Genomic DNA, 20,310 nt, shown 5'->3' with positions numbered 1-20,310 from the left:
ATGGTCAGTGGCAAAGTTTTGCTTTTGGTGGTGAGTGTTGTCAAAGCACATGTTTGCGCAAGCACATGGCAAAAATAAATAGCACAAATGTATCTCAAAAGGCATGAACATAAAATTTGTTTGTCATTTTTGGCATCCATCATTCTATTTTAAAGGAGCATGGTGTAATACGTTACTTTCATGTATGACTTGGCCTTTGTGTCATGACTTTAATTTGAAATGCTGGAAAACAGGCATGTGCATGTGATTGCAAAGAGTAGTCCTGGTTAATTCTTAGTTGTGTTGTTTTAACACATCGGATTCATGCATATTCATTCAATTACTGAGGCATGAAATGCATTCTTGGCCAATGATGTCTTGCTTTGAACTTCAGAGTGTATTTCTTAATTGCCTGATTTGTGTTTTGTATTGGCGTTCACCAGTATTGTTCTTACTTTTAGGCATCCCCTGCCAGCCTAGATGACTTGCTGCTCCCTAAAACGATAGACTATGTTCCAGACATTTATGCTATTGGTGTGCAAGAAGCCATGAGTGACAAGTAGGTTTCTTTAGTGCTCTTAAATTTTATGTGCATATTTTCTTGCTTGTGTGCCCTTGTTATTTCTTTACCCTGTGTGAGTGCATCTTCCTCTATACAGTGGTGGTGCTTCTTTCTGCAGTTTCAGGGTGTCTGTGGTGGCTCTTCTTTTCTCTCTTTCTTAGAAAGGAGTGGGAAACTAGACTTCAATTCACTCTGGGCCCTTCGCATGTTCTCTTCTACTCTGTCTCTTTGGGTGTCTTGAACCTCTCCATCTTTTTGCGTCGAGATCTGATATGGTTTTGCTCAGGTAATCTCTGGGTGCATGTGGCATCTGTGCTGTGCTGGCTTGGGCGTGATGCTTTGTGTGCATGTAAATAGGCCTTGCTCACTCTGCATTTCTTCTGCTTAGTTAAGTTAGATGCAAAGCTACATCTCTTTTTTGCATTTATATCTCATGACAATCTTTTCATCCAGCTGCTGAAGAAGCCACATATGCCACTCGTCCAGTTTCTTCTGTGAAGACGAAGGGAGCAGTAGCCGTTGCGTTCCAGTTTTTTGGGTCATCAATGTTGTTTATAAACTCCCATCTTGCAGGTGACTTTTATGTCATTGTTTGAATGCTTAATTGACATGTAAAACATTTTGTATAGTGTAGTAGTGTCCATGCCAAACTAATTTGACATTGTCTTCTTTTCTTTTAAACACTCTCTTTCTCTTCTAGCCCATGAAAAAAAGGTCAAGGAGCGTATTCAGGATTATGAGAAGATCTGCCATCAGATTGACTTGCCAAAGCAAGCTCAACTGAAGTTACAGTACCAGAGCAAAGGTTTGGCTGTTTGTATGAAACTTACTTGGATGTACAGCCTTTGTCAAAAGTAACCAGGCTGCATGTTCTTCTTCTCAGTCGCATATTAAAGCTATTATGCCAGCCCTCAAGCTCTAAATCTATGTATAGTAAGAAGAACCCCTGTTCTCACCTTCAAAGAACTTTTCGATCTTTAGGGAAGCCGTGAGGGCTCTGTTATACGAATGAGAAGCAAACCATGGAGCCTCGTTACTTTTGACAAAGACTGTACTTTTGTGGTTATGCTCGAGGAGTAACTTAGCGCAAAAACTGGGACACAGGGGACAATGTCATTTTATTACCTCAAGGTTGGTATCAATTAGGCTGATTATGTGGTGTGTGAATGCTGTGTCAAGTGGGACCATATTTATCCTAGACATTATAAAACCAGGCGTTACAGGTGCCCATACTAATCAAAGCTGAACTTCCTCGTGGCCAGGAAGCACATTGCAACATTTAGAGTTGGTCAAATGTTTAGGTGAATCCCCCAAGGTGGAGTAGATTTGTAATAAAGGAGTAATTACTCATTGACATCCACCCGAGCGCAGCCACACGGCTACAAAGGAAAGCTCTACAGCTTTCTCAGGATGAATTTTTCTTTAACTATGAAGTTTCTGAGAAAGCTGTAGAGCTTTCCTTTGTAGCCGTGTGGCTGCGCTCAGGTGGATGTCAATGAGTAATTATTCCCTTATTAACTCTTTCCTTACCACGGGAAAAACGACCATTTTTCACGTGTTTCAGACAAAATTTTTTTTTAGAAAAGGTGTGATAGATAAAATTATATAAAATGCATAACAATAATTCAGATAGAATGCGCTTTATAATGAAATTTATTTGAACACATATTCTGCTTGAAATGCTGTGAAAAAAAATCAGTAAACACAACAAAAAGTAAAAAAGAAAAGTTTTGTGTTTATATGACAATAACTTTCCAAACACTTGTACTAAAAAAATTCTAGAAACTACAAAACAATTCAAATTCTTTCTAAAACATGGCATTAAAGTTTGAAAATTATAACTTGAATAGTTTTCGAGCTAGAATTTTTTTTCTTCATGCCTCTTGAAAAGGCTCGTTTGAGAGTGCCCTTTATATGATTTTTACAGTCCAGCAAAAAAAAAATTGGAAGTGTAATGTTATGCGCCAAACGAAAGCTTGGTAAGCGTGGTTTAAAAATAAAAATCAAAACTTATTTAATTTACGTCAAAAATTCAAAAAAAAATATAAAACACAACAAGTATAGGTGTGATATTGCGATATAGAGTATGCGATAAGTATAGCTGCGATGTAGCTGCAGAATCGAAATCCGACGTTACAACATCTTCATCCGAGTTACTGCTGCTCGGAGGATCTTGAAAATCAGCTGCAGAGGCTGGAGAATCACGTGCAGCGGGACTCTTCCGAGCGCGCGAAGCGCCCGACCTCGACGCGACGCCATCCTCACCGCGTATTATGTAGCAATAAGCCTATGCTCCAAGGGCACTTCAAAAATGCACGACTGGCGGGGAAATTACGAACTAGGCCGAAAATGGAACTAACCGTCTGAACAACAAACCAGATGCGCCCGCACAAGCGGACAGGAAAAAGAAAGCGAAACTATCAGGCCAACGTTCCGGGATCGGTTTGCGCAGTTACAGCGTTTGAACCAAAATCCGACAATGCAACATCGTCACCAGAGACTCTACTACTCGTAGCATAGATAATAATTGCAGTCAACGCAGTAGAATTGCGCGCAGCAAGGCCGACGCCATGCACAGAGCGTCCGCGCCGTACCCTCCGCTTCAAGGGCGTTTCAAAAATTCGCGCATCGTGGGAAAATTGCTCTCTACGCAAAAACCGAAACTGTAGTCTCTGGAGAACAACTTAGATGGCGCCACATCACCGTAACGGCTACAATGAGGAGCTTCGGTTCGCACAACGCACAAACAGACCGGAACGAGGAATCTGAACGCACAGGCGAGCGTTCTGGGCTCTCGTTGCCCAGTTTGGGCTTCGAAACAATACCTGACGATACAGCATCGTCGTCAGGGTCCGTGCTAATCGATACATCAAAAATATGTGGTGCAAACGCAGCGGAATTGAGTGGAACGGGGTTTTTTCGAGCGAGCGCCATTCCCGATGATGACGGCTTGTTCGGAGCGCCCGACGCCGCACACCCAACTTCAAGCGCGTCTCAAAAATTGCCGCTTTTTGGCAAAAATATAAACTAAACAGGAAGTTGAAGTTTAATGTGTGAACAACAAACCGAATGACTCAGCAAGGCCGTAGCGGCCGCGGTCGCGCTGCCGTAGCGCTTCGAATTTTTTGATCACTGGCGATCGAAACACAGTGGCGTGGTAACGAAAGAGTTAATATTTAGAGTTGAATTGTATAACTTACATGCACAAGTGCAGTCTACATCCTTCTGTTCCTTGCTGCATGGTGGAAAATTGCTTTGTTTTTTCTAGGTATGCATGTTGCAGATACCTGTGTTGGCAGGCACGTTCTTTATTGTACTAGCCATCATCCACAAGATGGAACATTAAACGTAGACTTCTTTTATAGTGCAGGCCATAAGCAACTGGTGCAAGTGAGAAAGCATTGCGAGAATCAGATGTTTGCTAGGGTCATTGTATGTGTGATTTAAATTGCGTGTTAATTCTAGTGCCACAAAGGTGGTTCAATTAGTAGGTAACAAGCGTTCTGATTTCTTTTATGTCGGTTTCAACAGATTGGTTGACCAATGGAATAAATGCTTCGACAACCATGTTGAATATGTAGAAAAGTAGTATGTACCAGTGTCTTAGTAACTTTGTATGTCTCTTTTATTTTCTCAATAAACCTTTTCTCATAGAGGACTTGTTACCTTACTTTTTGAACCACCCTCGTATTTTGAATACAAACATTTTGCACAAAAAAGTATGAAAAATTTTGGTACCATTTTTATGGCAAATTGGTGTAAATATGCTGTGCTAATATGCTTGCAGCTGCTGTTTTCATTTGTTTCTTTGCTAATTGTTTGGTCTCCTTCTTAACCTGAAGGTGGCATCCAAGTAGAAGTGAGTGCCACGCATCTTATTTATTTCAGATGTGACTGCAAGATTTGACCATGTGTTCTGGTGTGGTGATCTTAACTTTCGGCTCATGAATGAGCGTTCCACTGTTGTTAATTTGCTAAAGGATCATACTGGAGATAAAGAAACCACTTATGACAACCTCTTGAAGTATGATCAGCTGAGAAGTGCCATGCTGGATGGTCTGTATCCTCAGTTTCTTGTATTTCTCAATTATTGTGCACTTGTTTACATTATGTAGACTCATCCTGTTTCTGTTTTATTAGGTCAGGCATTTTTTGGCTTCCAAGAAGGAAAAATCAAATTTGGCCCTACCTACAAGTTTGAAGTAGGCACAAGTCATTTTGACGGGGTAAAGCTCAGGGTGCCATCCTATACGGTAATTATGTTTCGCTTTAAATGGTGCAGTGTTGGCATAAAAGCTTACCAAACGCGCCCTTTAAGTAGCCTATCTCTTTCATACAGGATCGCATTCTATATAGGAGCAAAAGAAAAGGTCACATACAGTGCATCTACTATGACTCAATTACCATGATGCAAACTTCTGATCACCGGCCGGTCTATGGATTGTATGAAACAGTGATTCGACCTGGAAGAGATAAGTAAGGAGGTGTTTTGTTTCCATGTCACATTGCCAGAGTAATGCAGACTTGCCTGATTCTTAGTACCTTTTGTGCCCTGTCAAATGTAGTTTTTGAAGTTTGTGTTGCACATAGTTTCTTATCTATGTACAGGGGCAAGTGTATGTTTTTCCTTTAATCTGAAGCTGTTAATAAACAGTAACACATTTTATGTGTGAGGGGGGTTCGGTAAGTTTGCCTCTCTGGTGTAATGTTACATTCTAATGGAACTTAAAGATGTTCTTTTTCCCAAAAGAACACCACTTGTTGATTTACTTCCCACTAGTGACTATCAAGACTACCATCATTTTTATCAACAGCATCTGTTTATTGCTTTACTCGCGCCTGAATCAGCTTGCTGAGAGTTTATGACGACCTGCATTGAGGTACCATTGATGGGCAAGCGTATAGGTTTGCACCGAAAAGTGCCACAGCACTTTCATAGATCAGTTTAATCTAAGACACTCATTTTGCTGATTATAGGCAGCCAGAGACTTGAGACTCGAGCTGGCTTGTCTAATGTGCTTAATCTCACATCTGTAGAGGTAACATATATGAAGAAGCAATCTTGTATTGTACTAACTTAACGCTAATGGCATCTTCAGGGAATAGGTGGTGGCGGCTGTAGCTTCCAGGATTGATTGTATTATTTATTTATTTATTTGTTTCTTGTACACCTCAAATGCCCCTGAATAGGGGTATTACATGAGGGGAACAATACACAAAATGAATTTGAAATGAATGACATGGGTTTAAAACAGAACATTTTCAATGGCTTTTTTAAAATGGACGGGGCTGGTGTGGAGTGCGCAATCGGCAGGCAGGCCATTCCAGTCTACTGCAGTCTGGGAAAAGAAGGAATGAAGGTGCGCAGTGGTGCGTGCGCGGGGGGATAAACGGCTTTGCTGTGACTGGTGCGAGGAGACACGTGATGAGCTGGTTTTAGATCTGCAAGGGACGAATGATAAAACTTGTGGAAAAGGATTAGTCAGCAGGTTTTGCGATGCAGTATGAAGAACCTTAGAGGTCTCGTACTTGCCCCGCAATGCAGATAATTTGGATTCGATGCGTCTGCTGTGCACCCCCATGCTTTATACCGTATACACGCATGTAATGGCCGCAGGTTTTTCTTCCCTAGATTTAGGGTCAAAATCGGGGGTGCGGCCATTACACGGAGCAAAAGGCAACAAAAATATATTTGGTGGTGCATGCCATTATTAAACTGAAGCACTCGCAAGTGCTGGCATAACGATAACCCTCGTCCTCCCCTCTGAACTTGTCAGGACCTCGAACGCGCCCCTGTCCCAGATCAGGTCGTCCTCCGTCCCATCAAGATTGTTGGAGATTCCCATGATTTTAAAGCTTTTCTCTGCAGTCTTGAAGGAACCGCAGCCCACACTTCTAGGATCCAGCCGCACACATCCTAAAGGGATGCCCCCCTTCAGCCGACCAGTCGGTATTTTCTATTGGTACACATTTTCGTCCACCCCGAGCTTTCATCCAGCCGCTCTTTTTCTATTTTCTTTCGCGAAGTTCCTCCACTTTCAGTTTAAAGTGAGCAGTATAGCTTACGTATTTCCCCATCCTGAAACGATTGTAACGGTGAACTTGCAAACACATGAGCGCAGAAACAGAGAGGATCGATGCGTCATGATTCTGATATTGCACACAATTGGTGAACGAGATAAAATGAGAAGCGCGAACAGGCGGCACAACTGGCTATTCTTCTTGGCTGTTACCGATTTCAAGGATTGCGCCACACATAATATTGTGCGCCACTTGCCGCAGTAATTAAAAATATGCGGATCTCTTGCCACAGCAAATGGCGGCGCCAAAGTTCCTGAAATCGTTGGTGTGGCTTATGCACGGGTAATTTTTAAATACATTTTTTTTTCTGACGTTCTTTACAAAAGTTAAGAGTGCGGTTATTACATGAATGTGGCCATTACATGCGTATATACGGTAGATGGAGGGAAGTTTATGGGCAACAGTTGGAAAGTCTGCAGATTGAGAGCTGTCATGTATACAAGGATTTTATTTGTAAAAGAAAACTAAAGTGCAGGTGCGTCTTGTTTCCTTAGATAAAGAAGTGCAATCAAAGATGTGGTTCCAACCCTCCCCCCTCCTTTGCATTTTTCACTTGTTTATGCCCGCTTTTGTTTGTCAGGCACTGCTCTCATAAGTACACGAAATGATAGTCAGAGCACTTTACTGGTATAATTGCTACTGACATTTCTGCTGAATGTGCTCTCTCATCAAACAGAAGTACTTGCCCTGCCAAAGCCTAAGAAAATGAGTTTACATAGTGTAATGAAGATATAACTTCTTACTCTGAGATTTGTCTATATCGCTTATATTTCAAGCTCTGCAGTGCAAGATCCTACGTAGACAGAGGTTGTCACTGGGCGAGTGTTATACTGTGTATGTGACATTTTTTGGTGGTATTCAGTTGTGGGCCCAACATTAGAGTCTAGGAAATGCGACATCCCTGTTGTGTGTCTTGCCTTGTTTATGGTGCTTGACTTCATTGGCTCTGCCTAGGTAATTTTTTTGTGTGTTAGTCTCATTTTTCTACTATTTGCTCTATATTATTGCAGTATAAGCCTGTATATAAAGTCATTTTTTATGTTACTGTGAATATCTGAGGTAATCATCTGAAACCAGTGCACCAAGCATTGGAAAAGACCTGAGGTTTCTGTCTGTAGTGGAGCCACATGGAATCTCAGTGCTGGTAAAGCATTTTTACCACTGAATGTTCTTTAGTTTTGAGCCGTAATTGGAGCCCACATTAATTGCATTTGTAGCTGGCGGAGCTTATGTTCCAGCATTACTTGAGGTATATAGACATTAACCCTTTGAGGCACTTTGTACACAATTATGTACACAGCTAACTCAGAGCTTTTTCTGAGAGTGGGCTGCACCTAGCAGGGATTTCTTTCTTTCAGGTTAATTTAGCATCATTCATTTTTCAAACAGGTTCCCTTTTTATGCCATGTAGCGAACGCAGTAAATAATATTCCACAAAACAATGAGCTGGGTCGTACATCGTCAGCCATTTTTATGCCCAGAGATTTTTCCACCTGCTGTTTCCACCTGTAAAAAAATAACTTTTTTTCTTCAATTCTGACATTAATGTGCATCTTCAAAACAACCCTATTCCATGATCTTTCTGGTGCTTTCCTTAAAAATCCTGACGTTTCGATGTTGGTATTTCTAACCGCTGTGACACTTTGTTTGAAACTTTGCACGACCATGCGAACAATTAACTTCTAGTATCTTGCGCTGGAAAACTAAGAATATGTTTTTCTTGAGGTTTGAATTCATTATTAAGGCAGAAAGGAAAAATACTTGTTTTCGATGAAAACAAAAACTGGTGTCTGAAAGGGTTAACCATATGGCTGCTTCAATGTTCAGGCCCTTACGATACAGATATGAAGCCTTAGTTGATGTAGTACTAATAATGTTCTCTAAGTCACTTTTTTTTTTTAAAGGTGCACTGAAGAGGATTCTGAACATGTCTTTTTGCCGCGGGAACTCAATCCACAAGTTCCTAGCATTCTTAGAAACAGTGACTTATTGCCCTGTGTGGCCGATTTCCCCAATTAAAACGAATTAACGTTCGGCTCCCGCCTTTTTTCTTTAATTCTGCCTCGTACGGTGGGCGGAGTCGACCAACGCGTGGAGCGCCTTTCACCCAGTCCCGTGGAGGCTTTGCTTTCGCTTTATTTTGTTTTTTAGGTTTCCATGAATAAATAGTTTCATTTGCAGATAATATAGCCGCAAAATAAGCCCGAAGAAATAAAAATAAGCGCGGACTATTTGCTACTACGGACTACTACGTATTACTCCGCCGATGGCAGAGCGGCAAGCCGCCACGGGACTGGGTGAAAGGCGCTCCACGCGTTGGTGACTCCGCCCACCGTACGAGGCAGAATTAAAAAAAAAAGGCGGGAGCCGGACGTTAATTCGATTTAATTGGGGAAATCGGCCACACAGGGCAGTAAATCGCAGTTTCTAAGAAAGCTCGGAACGTGTAGATCGAGTTCCCGCGGCAAAAAGACAAGTTCAGATTCCTCTTCAGTGCACCTTTAAGTTTTGTCAAACTTATAATTGAATACGGTAGTAGATGCATAGCTATGGAGAGAGGGAGAGGTGGAAGCAAGCAGGAGACAGAAAAGAAGGAAAAAGGCAGTCAGTGTATCAAGGAGTGTATCCGTATAGCTGTGACCATGTGGCAGCAGTGGCAGCTAAGTGGACGAGGCACATTTGAGTACTGCTCATGTTCATGTGATGATGGCAAGCTAGTAGCTTGACAAATTCATAGGCAGCATATTCTGCCATGTACACAGTGTGGGTCACTGGTTTTGGTTACGGTTGTACATCAGACAAATGTGGATGACGTAGCCTTAATGCCAATTCTTGACATTCACTCTATCCAGAAAGATATACTGTGTGTGAATTCTATTATCGTGGCATTTTTCTGTTTTTCTATGTTTATGGTGAAATATTTGGTTGAGCTATGGTCTCAGCTTCTGATTGATTTATTTTTTTTTTCGTATTGCAGCACGCGGCTTTCAGCTGGCTTATTCAACAGAGACGTTTATCTTGAAGGTATGAACTTTACATCTTTTTTTTTTCTTTTTGTTATAGAGGAAGCACCTCTTTTTTTATTATTGGTCAACTGTGTAATGAAAATTCTAGGCAGAGGAGCTATTTTCTTGTTAATGTCTGTATATTTGCATATTATGTGCTCTAGGTGAAAATGTAGGGTTGTTTTTGATCCCTTTGAGAGAATTGTTGTTGACTGCCATTAATTTGACTGTGGTAGGACCTGGAAAATAATTCTGTCTGGGTACTTAACAAGTAACATTGGGCAGGACCTTGCAGAGGGATTGCCTGGTAATGCAGGTAACAAAAATTCAGAGTTTTATATGTGTTTAGGGCACAGACGTGAATGGCAGATGGAAGTATCTGAAGAAATTTATAGGTTATGAAAGCTTCTTGTATTACTGCTTATTTCTTGGATGCAACAACTTAGTCCAGACTCCACCACATCTGACAGCTGAGGCATAATGTAACAACTCATTCTTATGCTATGTGCTTAGAACAAGTACCATGAGCAGTTGCAGTAATGTTGGGTTTAGACATCTGAGTAAATTACAAAGAAATTTGAACCATGAGAGTTGCACATCTGGTGTGTGCAGAAAATCTTAATGGCATTCGCATAAACCATGAAGCACTTTGCAAAGCGCGGCATGTAATGCTTTATGGGGCCACAATAATTAGCAGAGGGCCCTACTTCTAAGCTACAGATAGCATATTCCCAGTGTCCAGCAGGTGAATGCTTCAATGCACCATCCTTTTGAGCAGAAAGTAATTACATGATCCCAGAATTTTTTGTTGTGACAGTGTAAACTCCAGATAACTTGCTTGATACAATTATCACAATGCAAAATCATTTGTGTTCATGTCAAATTAATGGAAGTCTGCTGTATCCTGAAATGTTTATGCGTGAACAAAGTTTTTTTTTGTATTTTTGATATCACAGAGTGCTAAAGTGCTCATGAGGGCTTTCTTTTTGTCTTCTTTGCAGCTGTACGGAGACGGGCTGCTGCACTAGAAATTCGTCAAAGCCTTAAAGCCAGTCAAGTGTGTGTTGTAATGTGAATGCTTTCTGTGTGCCACACAGGGGATGCATTTTGTTTTTTTATACACCACCATGAATAGTGTTGTGTACTTCTGCCCCCCATATGGAAACTGTTGTCTTGCACTGGCATCAAAGAGTGCAAAGGTCTGCTAGGAGCTAGATGGCACATTTTCAGGTGTATAAATAGAGCTGGGTGGTCATCCAAGTTTTTCTTGTGTCGGGCAGTTTTTTGTTTTCTTTTTTTTTGGTGTTGAAGGGCATGTGCGCACCATTGTCTGTATTGTATGTAATTTGTTGAATGTACTTGCACTTTTTGATAACTCATTTGCACATGATTGCTGTGTATACTTTTGTTCTGAGACTGTTTATCTGCTTAGACTTAACTCTTAATTCAAGATTAGGCTGTAGCTATGCAAGTAGTACAGAAGGTAAGTGAAGCTTGCCACACTAGTCTAACTCCACTCACATGCAGCCTAGTAATAATTAGAAAATGTTGTGTACTCATGTACTGCCGTAGCTTTAATGTGGTTGCGTATGAATGCACCACATTTCTGAATCCCACTGGACCACACACATTTGTAACTGGACCACAGTACTCTGTTTAGTTTGCTTTTGTTTAGGCTGTGTTATTTCAGTGAAGCTGTCCTTGCTGGCACCGTTTAAAATCTGTGTGAGATCGTACTTCCACATGAGTGATAAATGTGCCTGATTAGGCAAACATGCACCATTTGCTGCGAGGCTGCAGTGATAACACGGTTTCATTGACATGAGAAGGGAGTGATGTGGAAGGCATTATCACATTTCTTGTATTTTTCTTTGGGGGGGGGGGGGTTATGGCGTTTGAAGCAACATGATTTGTTACCTAAATCAATTCAACTACAAAGAAGAAAAACAAACATGCCAAAACCGGTGTATCATTATATTTCAAAGCAGACTTGACATTTCTGCTGTTCTAGAATTGTGATGATATTGGTGTGAATTTCGAATAAGTTTGCTATGTGCCCTTTTTGACATCACATTTGCTCAATAGTGCTGGGTAATTATCAGCAGGTGATCAATTTTTATTAGTATTCCTGTTTTTTTGTTCTTTATCAATTTGCAAGAACTAAACCATGCTGTACTTTACACATCAGAAAGGACTAACATATTCCCCATGTCTGAAAATGGCAGTTACCTTGTTGTCATGCACCTTTCTGTGAAGTATATCCAGGTTTTAAAATTACTACTAATTAATGTTTTAAGAATGTCTTGCAATAATTTAAACTAGTTTGTCAGTTCACGAGAGAATTATGGGCAAAAAAGGAGGCACGCTATGTCTTTTTACCTCGTTCACTTTGTTTGCTATCACCCCATAGTTCTTGCACTGTTCTTGTAAGTAACTGGCAACTTTTCAGTGTGGATTTTCTTAGTAAAACTTAAGCTGCATTCAAGAGAGGCAAAATTTTTACAGTACAGTGATAGTCATTAAAATTGCCTTGCTGGCTTGACCAAATGGACGTGGTCAATTGTAGATGACAGCTTCAAGGTTGAGAACTGGAAAAAATGTATATATACAATAAAACCCCATCCATTGGGATTTCGAGGGACTGGAAAAAATGTTGGAATTATCTGAATGTTGAATTGTTCAGTGGCTCCGATAAAGTTACCAAGAATTGTTCTCATCATAGTAAATTTATTTGGGAAAGACTCGTCAATGGTTGTCTGCTTTACGGATTAAAACTGTGCAGCAATGGCAATTTTTTGCAGTTCCATCAAATGCTTTGCTGCGTGCACATTGTCAGGATTGTCGAAGTGTAACTGGTACAAAATGGTTTCGGCTACCGCAGTCTCTTTCATTACATGTTAACAGTGCTACTTCATCGCTTATGAGGAGGCTCTACCATACCATCGGCAGACAGCACACGACAAGCATGCATTTTCTTTGCCTTGAAGAACAGAAAAACCACAAGGGTGGATGTGAGGGAAGCTTGCAATGACACCATAATAATAAAAAAATTTTCAGAAAAGAAAAATACCAGCGGCACACCAATCAGCACCTGAAACAGCATGCATCTACAGCGACTCCAGGTCATTGTAAGTGCAGCTGAGTGTAGTGCAGCTTAGCCGGCTGTCTGAAGCGCAGCCACCATTGCCGTGAGCTGGTGGTGAAGCTCGGTAACTAAAACTGTGCAGCTGGGCTATTTTTTGCCTAACAACGAGGCCTTCCAATTGCAGTCACACCTGCCGTGGCGCAACATGCAATTCAGGCATGTATAGGACTGTTTTGAGCAATTGCTTGCCTTGCCTGGCACACTTTTAACATGGCCCCACTTTGGGAGGATATCTGATACAGTTGTGTCCCGTTAATGTGGAGACACTTTGGTTGGTTGGTTTATGGAGTTTAACGTCCCAAAGTGACTAAGGCTATGAGGGAGGGACACCGTAGTGGAGGGCTCCAGAAATTTCGACCACCTGGGGTTCTTTAACGTGCACTGACATTGCACTCTCTAGAATTTCTCCTCCAAAGAAGTTCAACCGCCGCGGCCGGGATCGAACCCGCGTCTTTCGGGTCAGCAGCCGTGCACCATAACCACTGAGCCACCATGGCGGCTAAAATTTGGTACCCGAGCAAAATTGTTTATAAAGCGAGCTGTCCTTAATAACGAATCTCGGAGAAAAAAATATTCTTGTGTGCAAAGTGGTGGCCAGTGAAGTTGAAATTAGACATTCTTTGGGGACCTACAAGATCGTTGTTCTGGTCTTCATTATGAATGAATAAATGTGCAGCTTGATGTACCTAGTGGTATGTGATGCACTTGATGGCACCTTGTGACTAAATAACCTAGCACCTGGTACAACTGTTCACATCTCACGAACCACTACTACATACAGCACTCAGCGTGTGGACGGCTGCTGAATGCGGCTTTCTATATGGCACAGGCGGTGGAGGGAGTTTTCTTCACAGCCATTCTGCAATGCACAAAATGGTAGGGCACATCGACTACGCAACTTTGCACTGTAAAGCATGAAACCACAAAAGAAAAGGGTCATCACTTAGTCATTTATACTTTTTCTCTACATTCCTGTGGTGCCCTGCACTCAAAATACAGAAAATTAAGCATCTTTGGGGTGGTACAGATTTTGTTCTCATGACACGACAAAATTACATGGGTCCCTAATAGGCTGTCTTCATTTTCCCCATGTCTGTCATCCGGGCAGCGAGTTTTCATATTAATTAGGCGTAAATACACTGAGAGTGTTTTTGATTTTGTCAGATGCACCAAATTTTGGCTGCATTCGTCGTTAAGGAGATGTTCGCTTCTAGTAGCGTGCAAAGAAAAAGGAACCATGAATTGATTATCAGTTCATTATTCTATTTACTCTTAAGCCGACCTCAGTTGTAAGCCAAGGAAAAAACAAAGTCTGGAAATGCAGGTCAACAGAAAAGACGGACCAAAATGAGAATGATGTGATTATTGGGTCATGTGCATACTCTTCATGAGCCCTGCTGGATGTTTATTCACTATTGGCACTGAATATCACTCTCCCACTTTCTTTGTTCTGCAACATGCCATCTTCAGTGCTGTCCAATTCTGCTACCTTGTCTTTTGCAGCATGATGATAGTCTCTTTGCTGTCCAGAATGCTATTTTTTTTTTGCAGCACAGCAGAACAGGTGCTCTTGTCTTATTCAACAATATCGATCATTTCAGCTTTTGCAGCGCTTCAAGGGGCTTGAAACCCCTTCTGAGGAGAGCACATCAACTCACTCAATCACTACATTGTGTTGTCTTGAAAACCTGAGCCAATTAATACACTTCTACATGCAGCAGAGGACCCACAATCACGTGCTCAAGTTGGCGAGCCCTTCCCGGCGACTCTTTGATGCTCGCACCCTCCTCCGTCGCTCACACCTGCGTATACAAGTTGAGAGGTGTCTATTGGTTAGATTCTTTCAGGCTTTCAGGCAGCTACCATGGCCGCAGCCAATCGGCCGCGTAGCTCTGGCTAGTCTGGAAGCTCTGCTCCAGGAGGTGGGGCCGGTGGAGAAACACCAACCTTACAGCGTGCAAAATGTAACGAGAGGAGAGGGAAAGTTGTGAAGATGCTGCAATTCAAATTTCGACTACTGATAACTCGGCTTCTACAAAGCGCATTAAAAAAATTCTTGCCGGACAATATTCGTGAAGCGGTGTGCTTTAACATCCCAGGCATACCTCAAATTTATTAGATCCCCTTTCAAAGCCCCTTTAAAGGTTCAATGAACTGTCGGCTGCTAAGACGACTTCTAGTTTGAAATCAAGAACTGTGGGCTTCGGCTGCTTGGAGCCATCACTTAGCCAAGTAGAGCACACTACATATTGCACCAGTGGTACACTGAAAGATAGCACAGCAATGACATTAGCAGAATCGCAATCTTTATTCTAAGCTGCCCTGCAAATTTTGAATTCAGGGTTTTTGTAAAGACCATTGGCTTAGATTTCAGCCACTTTATTGTTATGCTTTTGTGCATAACTCAAGACCATAGGTGTGTGCAGTGAGGGGGCAAGGGGGGGGGGGGTAGTTGCCTCCCCCCCCCCCAATAAACATGAGAAAGGGGGAGAGGCGCAAATGTTGTATCATATTGTTTCCTGCTACCCAGAAGACATGAAAGGGCGCTACCATGAACTTTGCCCTCCCTTATGGAGAGACCTGTGAATGCCTATGCTCAAGACTGTCCTAAGGCTTGATTGCAACAGTTGGCATAATGACATTCCACCACCACACACCATCCATAAATGACCACTTATATTGCCATTGTTATTTCAATTGATTATACAGCCAGTGAAGCTGATAGAAGGTGAGAACTATGTTACCAGTAAGAATAGCAGCTGCATCCTTTCTTGATTGGAACCTAATACTTGTTGACACCTTGACATTTGTAGTGAAAGGCTTGCTTTGCACACCCACTGTGGAAAAAAAGCAAAATATAATTTCCTTGAACACCACCATCTAGCTGTGAAACCTACTGCTAACCTTACCTACAGATAAACAGAACCTAATTAAATCTTACGAGGGTAGATGTGCAGGCTAGTTGGTGAACCATGATTCCTTAAAACAGCACAAAAGACAAGGACACAGATAGAAAAGACGCACACAGCGCTGACTTACAACTAAATTTATTCATGAAATATACATGTATACTACACATGGCAAGATGCGCGAGAGACGGCAAACTGGTAAAATGCGCAAAAAAGTCGTGTAGAAAAGTTGCAATATGAAATGTTCATAAACTAGAGTCTTGTGGGTGTTATGTTGCTGAACACCAAACCACTGCTAGGCTAGCAGAAAAAAATATTTGTGGTAAATGCACAGACCTTTTAGGAGAGAGCTCGCTGCATGCTGAATTAGTGAGTGCTAGACAGTTGCAAATGTATGCTGCCAAGCGTGAACCAGCTGGTAGCAAGAGATTTCTCCACATGTTCACATTGACTGAAAGAGTGTGTTGTGACTCTGCTGTGTAAACATTGGAAAGGTGAATTGCAACACACATGAACAGTGATAGGCTTTCCTGGCAATTTCATATCACCTACATTCCTGCTTACCCAAAACAAACATATAGTTATAACGGTTTGTTACATATTCATGCCCAGGATGTTTAGTAGTGCACTAGCTTGAAATTTGAGAAATTGGCATCCGTTTCCTCAAAGAGAGAGTTCGAAATAAAACGTAAAATGCCCTCTGCCTAGTTCATTTACTTTTTTTTTTATTTCACTGATAAGATTGCTTGTGTTGTGTGGTTGCCTGCACCTGTGCATATGTCACTAAAATTCTCTGTTGGAAAGAAATCGCTCTCAAGATTTTTATTTGGTTACCCAAAATTGCTTCGCTAATGCCTGGCATTTTGTGTTGCAATTCCCAAAATAGTGTAAAACTTCTATAGAGACGTGGAAGCAGCTGTATGAGTAGTTGTCATTGCACAAAGCACATGTTGCCCTTTACTCTGCTCAGCGTGTATTCCTGTAAAACAGGCATTAAAAGAAAAGTTTGTGTGATGTCTTGTTCTGTACTTCAGCTGAACAAACACTTGCTTGGGCTGTAAGTACCCTTGCCAAACAGAATGAAAGACAAGGACAAACCATGCAGACCAATTTAATTGCATTAGCCAGTAAGAACATCAACACAGTGCTAGCGTTGTGTAGTTGAAAAAGCTTAATCCATGTTTTGCAGTGTGGGTTGAAGAGTTAACTATGTACAGTGAGGAACCTTGAAAATATTTCCACATACGTTAAAAGTTATCAAGCATACAACATTCACTAAAATTTGGTGAGGGGGCTCTGAAAGGGCTCTCAATAAAGTTGCGGTATACCCTGGAATGTTGAAGGGTGCCGCTTCGCAAATATCCTCCAGTAAGAATTTTTTTAATGCGCTTTGTAGGAGCCAGGCTATCTGCAGTCAAAATTTTAATTTCAGTACCTGCCTGCCTTTCCTTTACTTTTTGCATGCTGAAAGGTCTCTCCTTCGCCGGCCCCACCGCTGATGCGTGCAGGAATTCCCCCTGGGGGGGAGGGGAGCTTCCTAACCTGCCGGAGTGGCATGGCTCGCTGGCTATGGCCATGATAGCTGCCTGACGTCTGAAAGAATCTAACCAATAGCCATCCCTTAATGGGTGTTCTCAGGAGCGTGAGACGGAGGAGGGTATGAGTTTGAAAAAGTCGGCAGAAGCTTGCGAACTTTCGCGTGCAATTGTGGATTGTGGGCTACGCAAAGAAGTGTATGGTTTGGCTCGGGTGTCATGACAACACAGTGTAGTGATTGAGAGAGTTTATGTGCTCTCCTCGGAAGGTATATCAGAGCCCCTTTAAGATAGGCATAAGGAGTGCCCCCCCCCCCCCCCCCCCCCTGAAACACTCCTCATCCTGTTGTTGCATTCTTTTTTGCCAAGGTGGTTTATGTTGCATTGCATTGAGGAAAGCAAAGGTGCTACCACTGGCTGATTTGTCTGTATGAAAAGCCACCAGAGCATGTTGAAGATGGAAGTGCACAACTAGGCCCCGCATGCAAAGTGCAGGTCAGCAGGAGATTGCAGAAGGTAAAACTGCACTTGCAGGGGGAACGGTACTAGAAATTCTACCGCACTAAGCAACATGTATCTTCCTATGTATCCTGATGCTAGAAACTGCTACTATGCATGCAGCTCGTGTATGTGAAATTCTTGATTAATTTGTTGTAAAATGACAAATAACTAAGTTTAGTTGCACAGCATCATTAGCATAGCGTATGGTACCCAGCAAATACATGCTATCTTATATGAAATGCCCCCTTTGTGCCAGTAGCTTGTCAGGTTGGTTTCTCTGATACTTTCAGTGTGTGTTGTAACTTTACAAACCAGCTAACTACTTTATTTTGTTAGAACTATAGCACTGCCTATCACTGCTGCCTGCGCTTCTGCAGACATGCACCACTGGACCACCACTTTCTTCTGGGAGAGTACTGTGTGATGGCTTCTGCCATTAAAAGTTGCACATTGAGAGATCATCAGCTAACAATTGTGCTCATTGCCCATGCAGAGCTGGACCTGCCGCTACACTTTCAAGCATGCATACTGTACCAAGAATAAAAGCCTTAGAGATAATGAAATTGCTCGCAGTGAAGGGTGTTTTAGAGCCTCTTAAATACATGGCAAGATCTCTCATCTGAGGAGGCCCTTAGTGCAACAGTAAAATGCTAATGCTATCAGTGTTCAATAGGTGACACCGCTCATATGAAAAAAACTAAGCAAATTAGTTTACACGCTTCCTGTGTTTTCAAGCTGCTGTGCATGCAAACTTTGTTGCTACCTCAGAATGACTTTTGCCATATGCTGTGCAATGTTAGCTGTTTGTGTACAACTGTTGCAGGCAAACTGCATTTCATTTGAAAGCATTCTGACTCGGAAGACGCGGGTTAGATCCCGGCCGCAGCGGTCGAATTTCTGTGGAGGCGAAATTCTTGACGCCTGTGTACTGTGCGATATCAGTGCACGTTAAAGAACCCCAGGTGGTCGAAATTTCCAGAGCCCTTCACTATGGCGTCTCTCATAGCCTGAGTCGCTTTGGGACGTTAAACCCCATAAACCAAACCATCAATTTTACTGCGAAAGAAGTGCTACTGTACCCACTATAGAAAACTGGCAGAGAGCTGAACTGGACACGACATTCTCATTGCCCAAAAAGTATCAGCGAAATGCACTGTGGTCCTCTCACATTGGTGCTATCTTATGCTATGGTCTAAAGTCTGAAATGCTTTCTTCATCTGGCATGCCCAGATGAAATGTAGACACTTAAGGCCACTGTGGTTCTAAATGCCAACCAGTACCACGATCAGTCGTATTGCACATTAAGTTGAATGGGTCCTCTCTTAATCCACCTTCTTCACATGGCCATTCTGCGCATGCATGCCACTCCTCCAGCTCCATTAGTTAAAAACAAACCATCTGCTTCTACTGCGTATGCGCAGTTCATGTTAGCGACGAGCACTTGCAACAGACGGCGGCAGCTGTCAAGCACACACTCGTCACTTCACAGGTGCAGTTGGCAACTTGTGGAACCGGGCATACCTGCGTCTCCCACATACGCTTGGTTTACACCAGTACGAGACGAATTTTTGCCACTTCCCACAAGGCCTCGCTTCTTGTGAAGAAGACGGATTGCACTTGTCAGTAAATACTAAAAAGTTACAAGAAGCACTCTCACGTGAATCTTCCTACTCAGTTGGTTCAGGAAATAGTTAGCAGCTGTGCTGGAGGACCAGCAGAAAATGGCCATTTCTTCATGCAGAAAATTTTGGCAAACCTTGGCAAGGCAGTTAACTGGGCAAGCAGTCATACATTGACACCAGGAAAGCAGCACAGAAGGAGGGGACATATAACATAAAGGCAACATGAGGTGAAATTTAGTGATGGTACAAGCCTAAGTTTTCAGTCGCATCACATATGCAGAGCAACTTTCAACAGCTCTTCGTGGTTGACCATACCTGTGCCTTTGCAGGGAAATAAAAAATGCAGCTTGATGGAAGCCTTGATAAATGGAATAATAACTAGGGTGGAATTGAAACTTATGTATGATTCTACCTGCTAGGGCCTCAAGGGAGAGCTGTGCCAGTTGTAAATTATCATGAAAGTATTGGTATTGAACAACACAAAATGAACACCCACATGACTTGAGTAACAGTGAACAGGTGCCAGAAACTTGCATGCAGATCCGAGGGTGTAGTCTTTACTGCCAAAACCTTAGCAGTTGCCATTCTCCAGACCAAGGACTTGGAGCACACGCACACATGCACCCCCCCATGCCCACAGACAAAATGCCGTTTGGCATTGGCATGACCATTGCTTGTAGTTGCTCATAGCACGGAAGAAGAATGGGCCACTGGTGGAAGGTCAAACCTGAAGTCCCTTGATAATTTGAAAGCAGCGACACACTCCTCTCCGCTGCACTTTCCTCCTTGATTTTCCTCATGCACTGGTTGTGAGTGCTGCACACTGCACGCATTTTCTCCTAGGTGCCTGCGGCCAGCCAAAGCAGTCGGTGGACCCACGTTTTTGGTCAGGTCAGTGCCTTAATGGTGTACAAAATTTTAAAAAGGGGCAATAAAAGCATCAATAATACTGGAAGTAATGTTTATGAGTA

At 42.3% G+C, this 20,310-nt stretch overlaps 2 protein-coding genes across 6 annotated transcripts in view; one reads left to right on the top strand and one right to left on the bottom strand.

Annotated features, from left to right (window-relative positions):
- The window catches only part of INPP5E (Inositol-3-phosphate synthase), a 21,494-nt gene extending 8,008 nt beyond the window's left edge, over window positions 1–13,486 (top strand). For both annotated transcript variants that reach the window (XM_089582000.1, XM_089581998.1), the window contains exons 4-12: window positions 441–538; window positions 703–827; window positions 995–1,114; window positions 1,242–1,346; window positions 4,430–4,597; window positions 4,682–4,794; window positions 4,881–5,017; window positions 9,600–9,646; window positions 10,629–13,486. In XM_089582000.1, the coding sequence (XP_089438126.1) occupies window positions 441–538; window positions 703–827; window positions 995–1,114; window positions 1,242–1,346; window positions 4,430–4,597; window positions 4,682–4,794; window positions 4,881–5,017; window positions 9,600–9,646; window positions 10,629–10,702 (987 nt within the window). In that variant the 3' untranslated portion in view covers window positions 10,703–13,486. The remainder of the gene's footprint in view (window positions 1–440; window positions 539–702; window positions 828–994; window positions 1,115–1,241; window positions 1,347–4,429; window positions 4,598–4,681; window positions 4,795–4,880; window positions 5,018–9,599; window positions 9,647–10,628) is intronic.
- Window positions 5,783–20,310, bottom strand: LOC149352799 (uncharacterized). Of its 4 annotated transcripts, none has more exons than XM_089582002.1 (3): window positions 20,067–20,310; window positions 15,517–15,609; window positions 5,783–5,983 (listed from the first exon to the last, which is right to left on the bottom strand). In XM_089582002.1, the coding sequence occupies exons 1-3, from the start codon at window positions 20,170–20,172 to the stop codon at window positions 5,871–5,873; spliced, it is 312 nt and encodes a 103-aa protein (XP_089438128.1). In that variant the 5' UTR covers window positions 20,173–20,310; the 3' UTR covers window positions 5,783–5,870. The 4 variants fall into 4 exon arrangements, with proteins under 4 accessions (XP_089438128.1, XP_089438130.1, XP_089438131.1 ...); XM_089582004.1 differs by lacking the exon at window positions 20,067–20,310 and adding an exon at window positions 19,836–20,029; XM_089582005.1 differs by lacking the exon at window positions 5,783–5,983 and adding an exon at window positions 12,225–13,631.

This window comes from Amblyomma mixtum, chromosome 3 (genome assembly GCF_055824585.1).
Source record: "Amblyomma mixtum isolate Tamu chromosome 3, ASM5582458v1, whole genome shotgun sequence".
Classification (NCBI taxonomy): Eukaryota; Metazoa; Arthropoda; class Arachnida; order Ixodida; family Ixodidae; genus Amblyomma; species Amblyomma mixtum.
Note: the sequence above shows the minus strand (reverse complement) of the source record. Positions and strands in the feature narration are given on the sequence as shown.

Bases quoted from the DNA above. Each gene is read 5' to 3' on its own strand.
- LOC149352799 (XM_089582002.1), bottom strand. From the start codon at position 20,172: ATGCGTGCAGTGTGCAGCACTCACAACCAGTGCATGAGGAAAATCAAG. The intron at 15,610-20,066 runs GTTTGACCTTCC...TTTTTTCCACAG, and splicing joins AAATTATCAAGGGACTTCAG to TGGGTGTGCAAAGCAAGCCT. The intron at 5,984-15,516 runs GTAACATAGTTC...CGTCCCTTGCAG, and splicing joins TGCAGCTGCTATTCTTACTG to ATCTAAAACCAGCTCATCAC.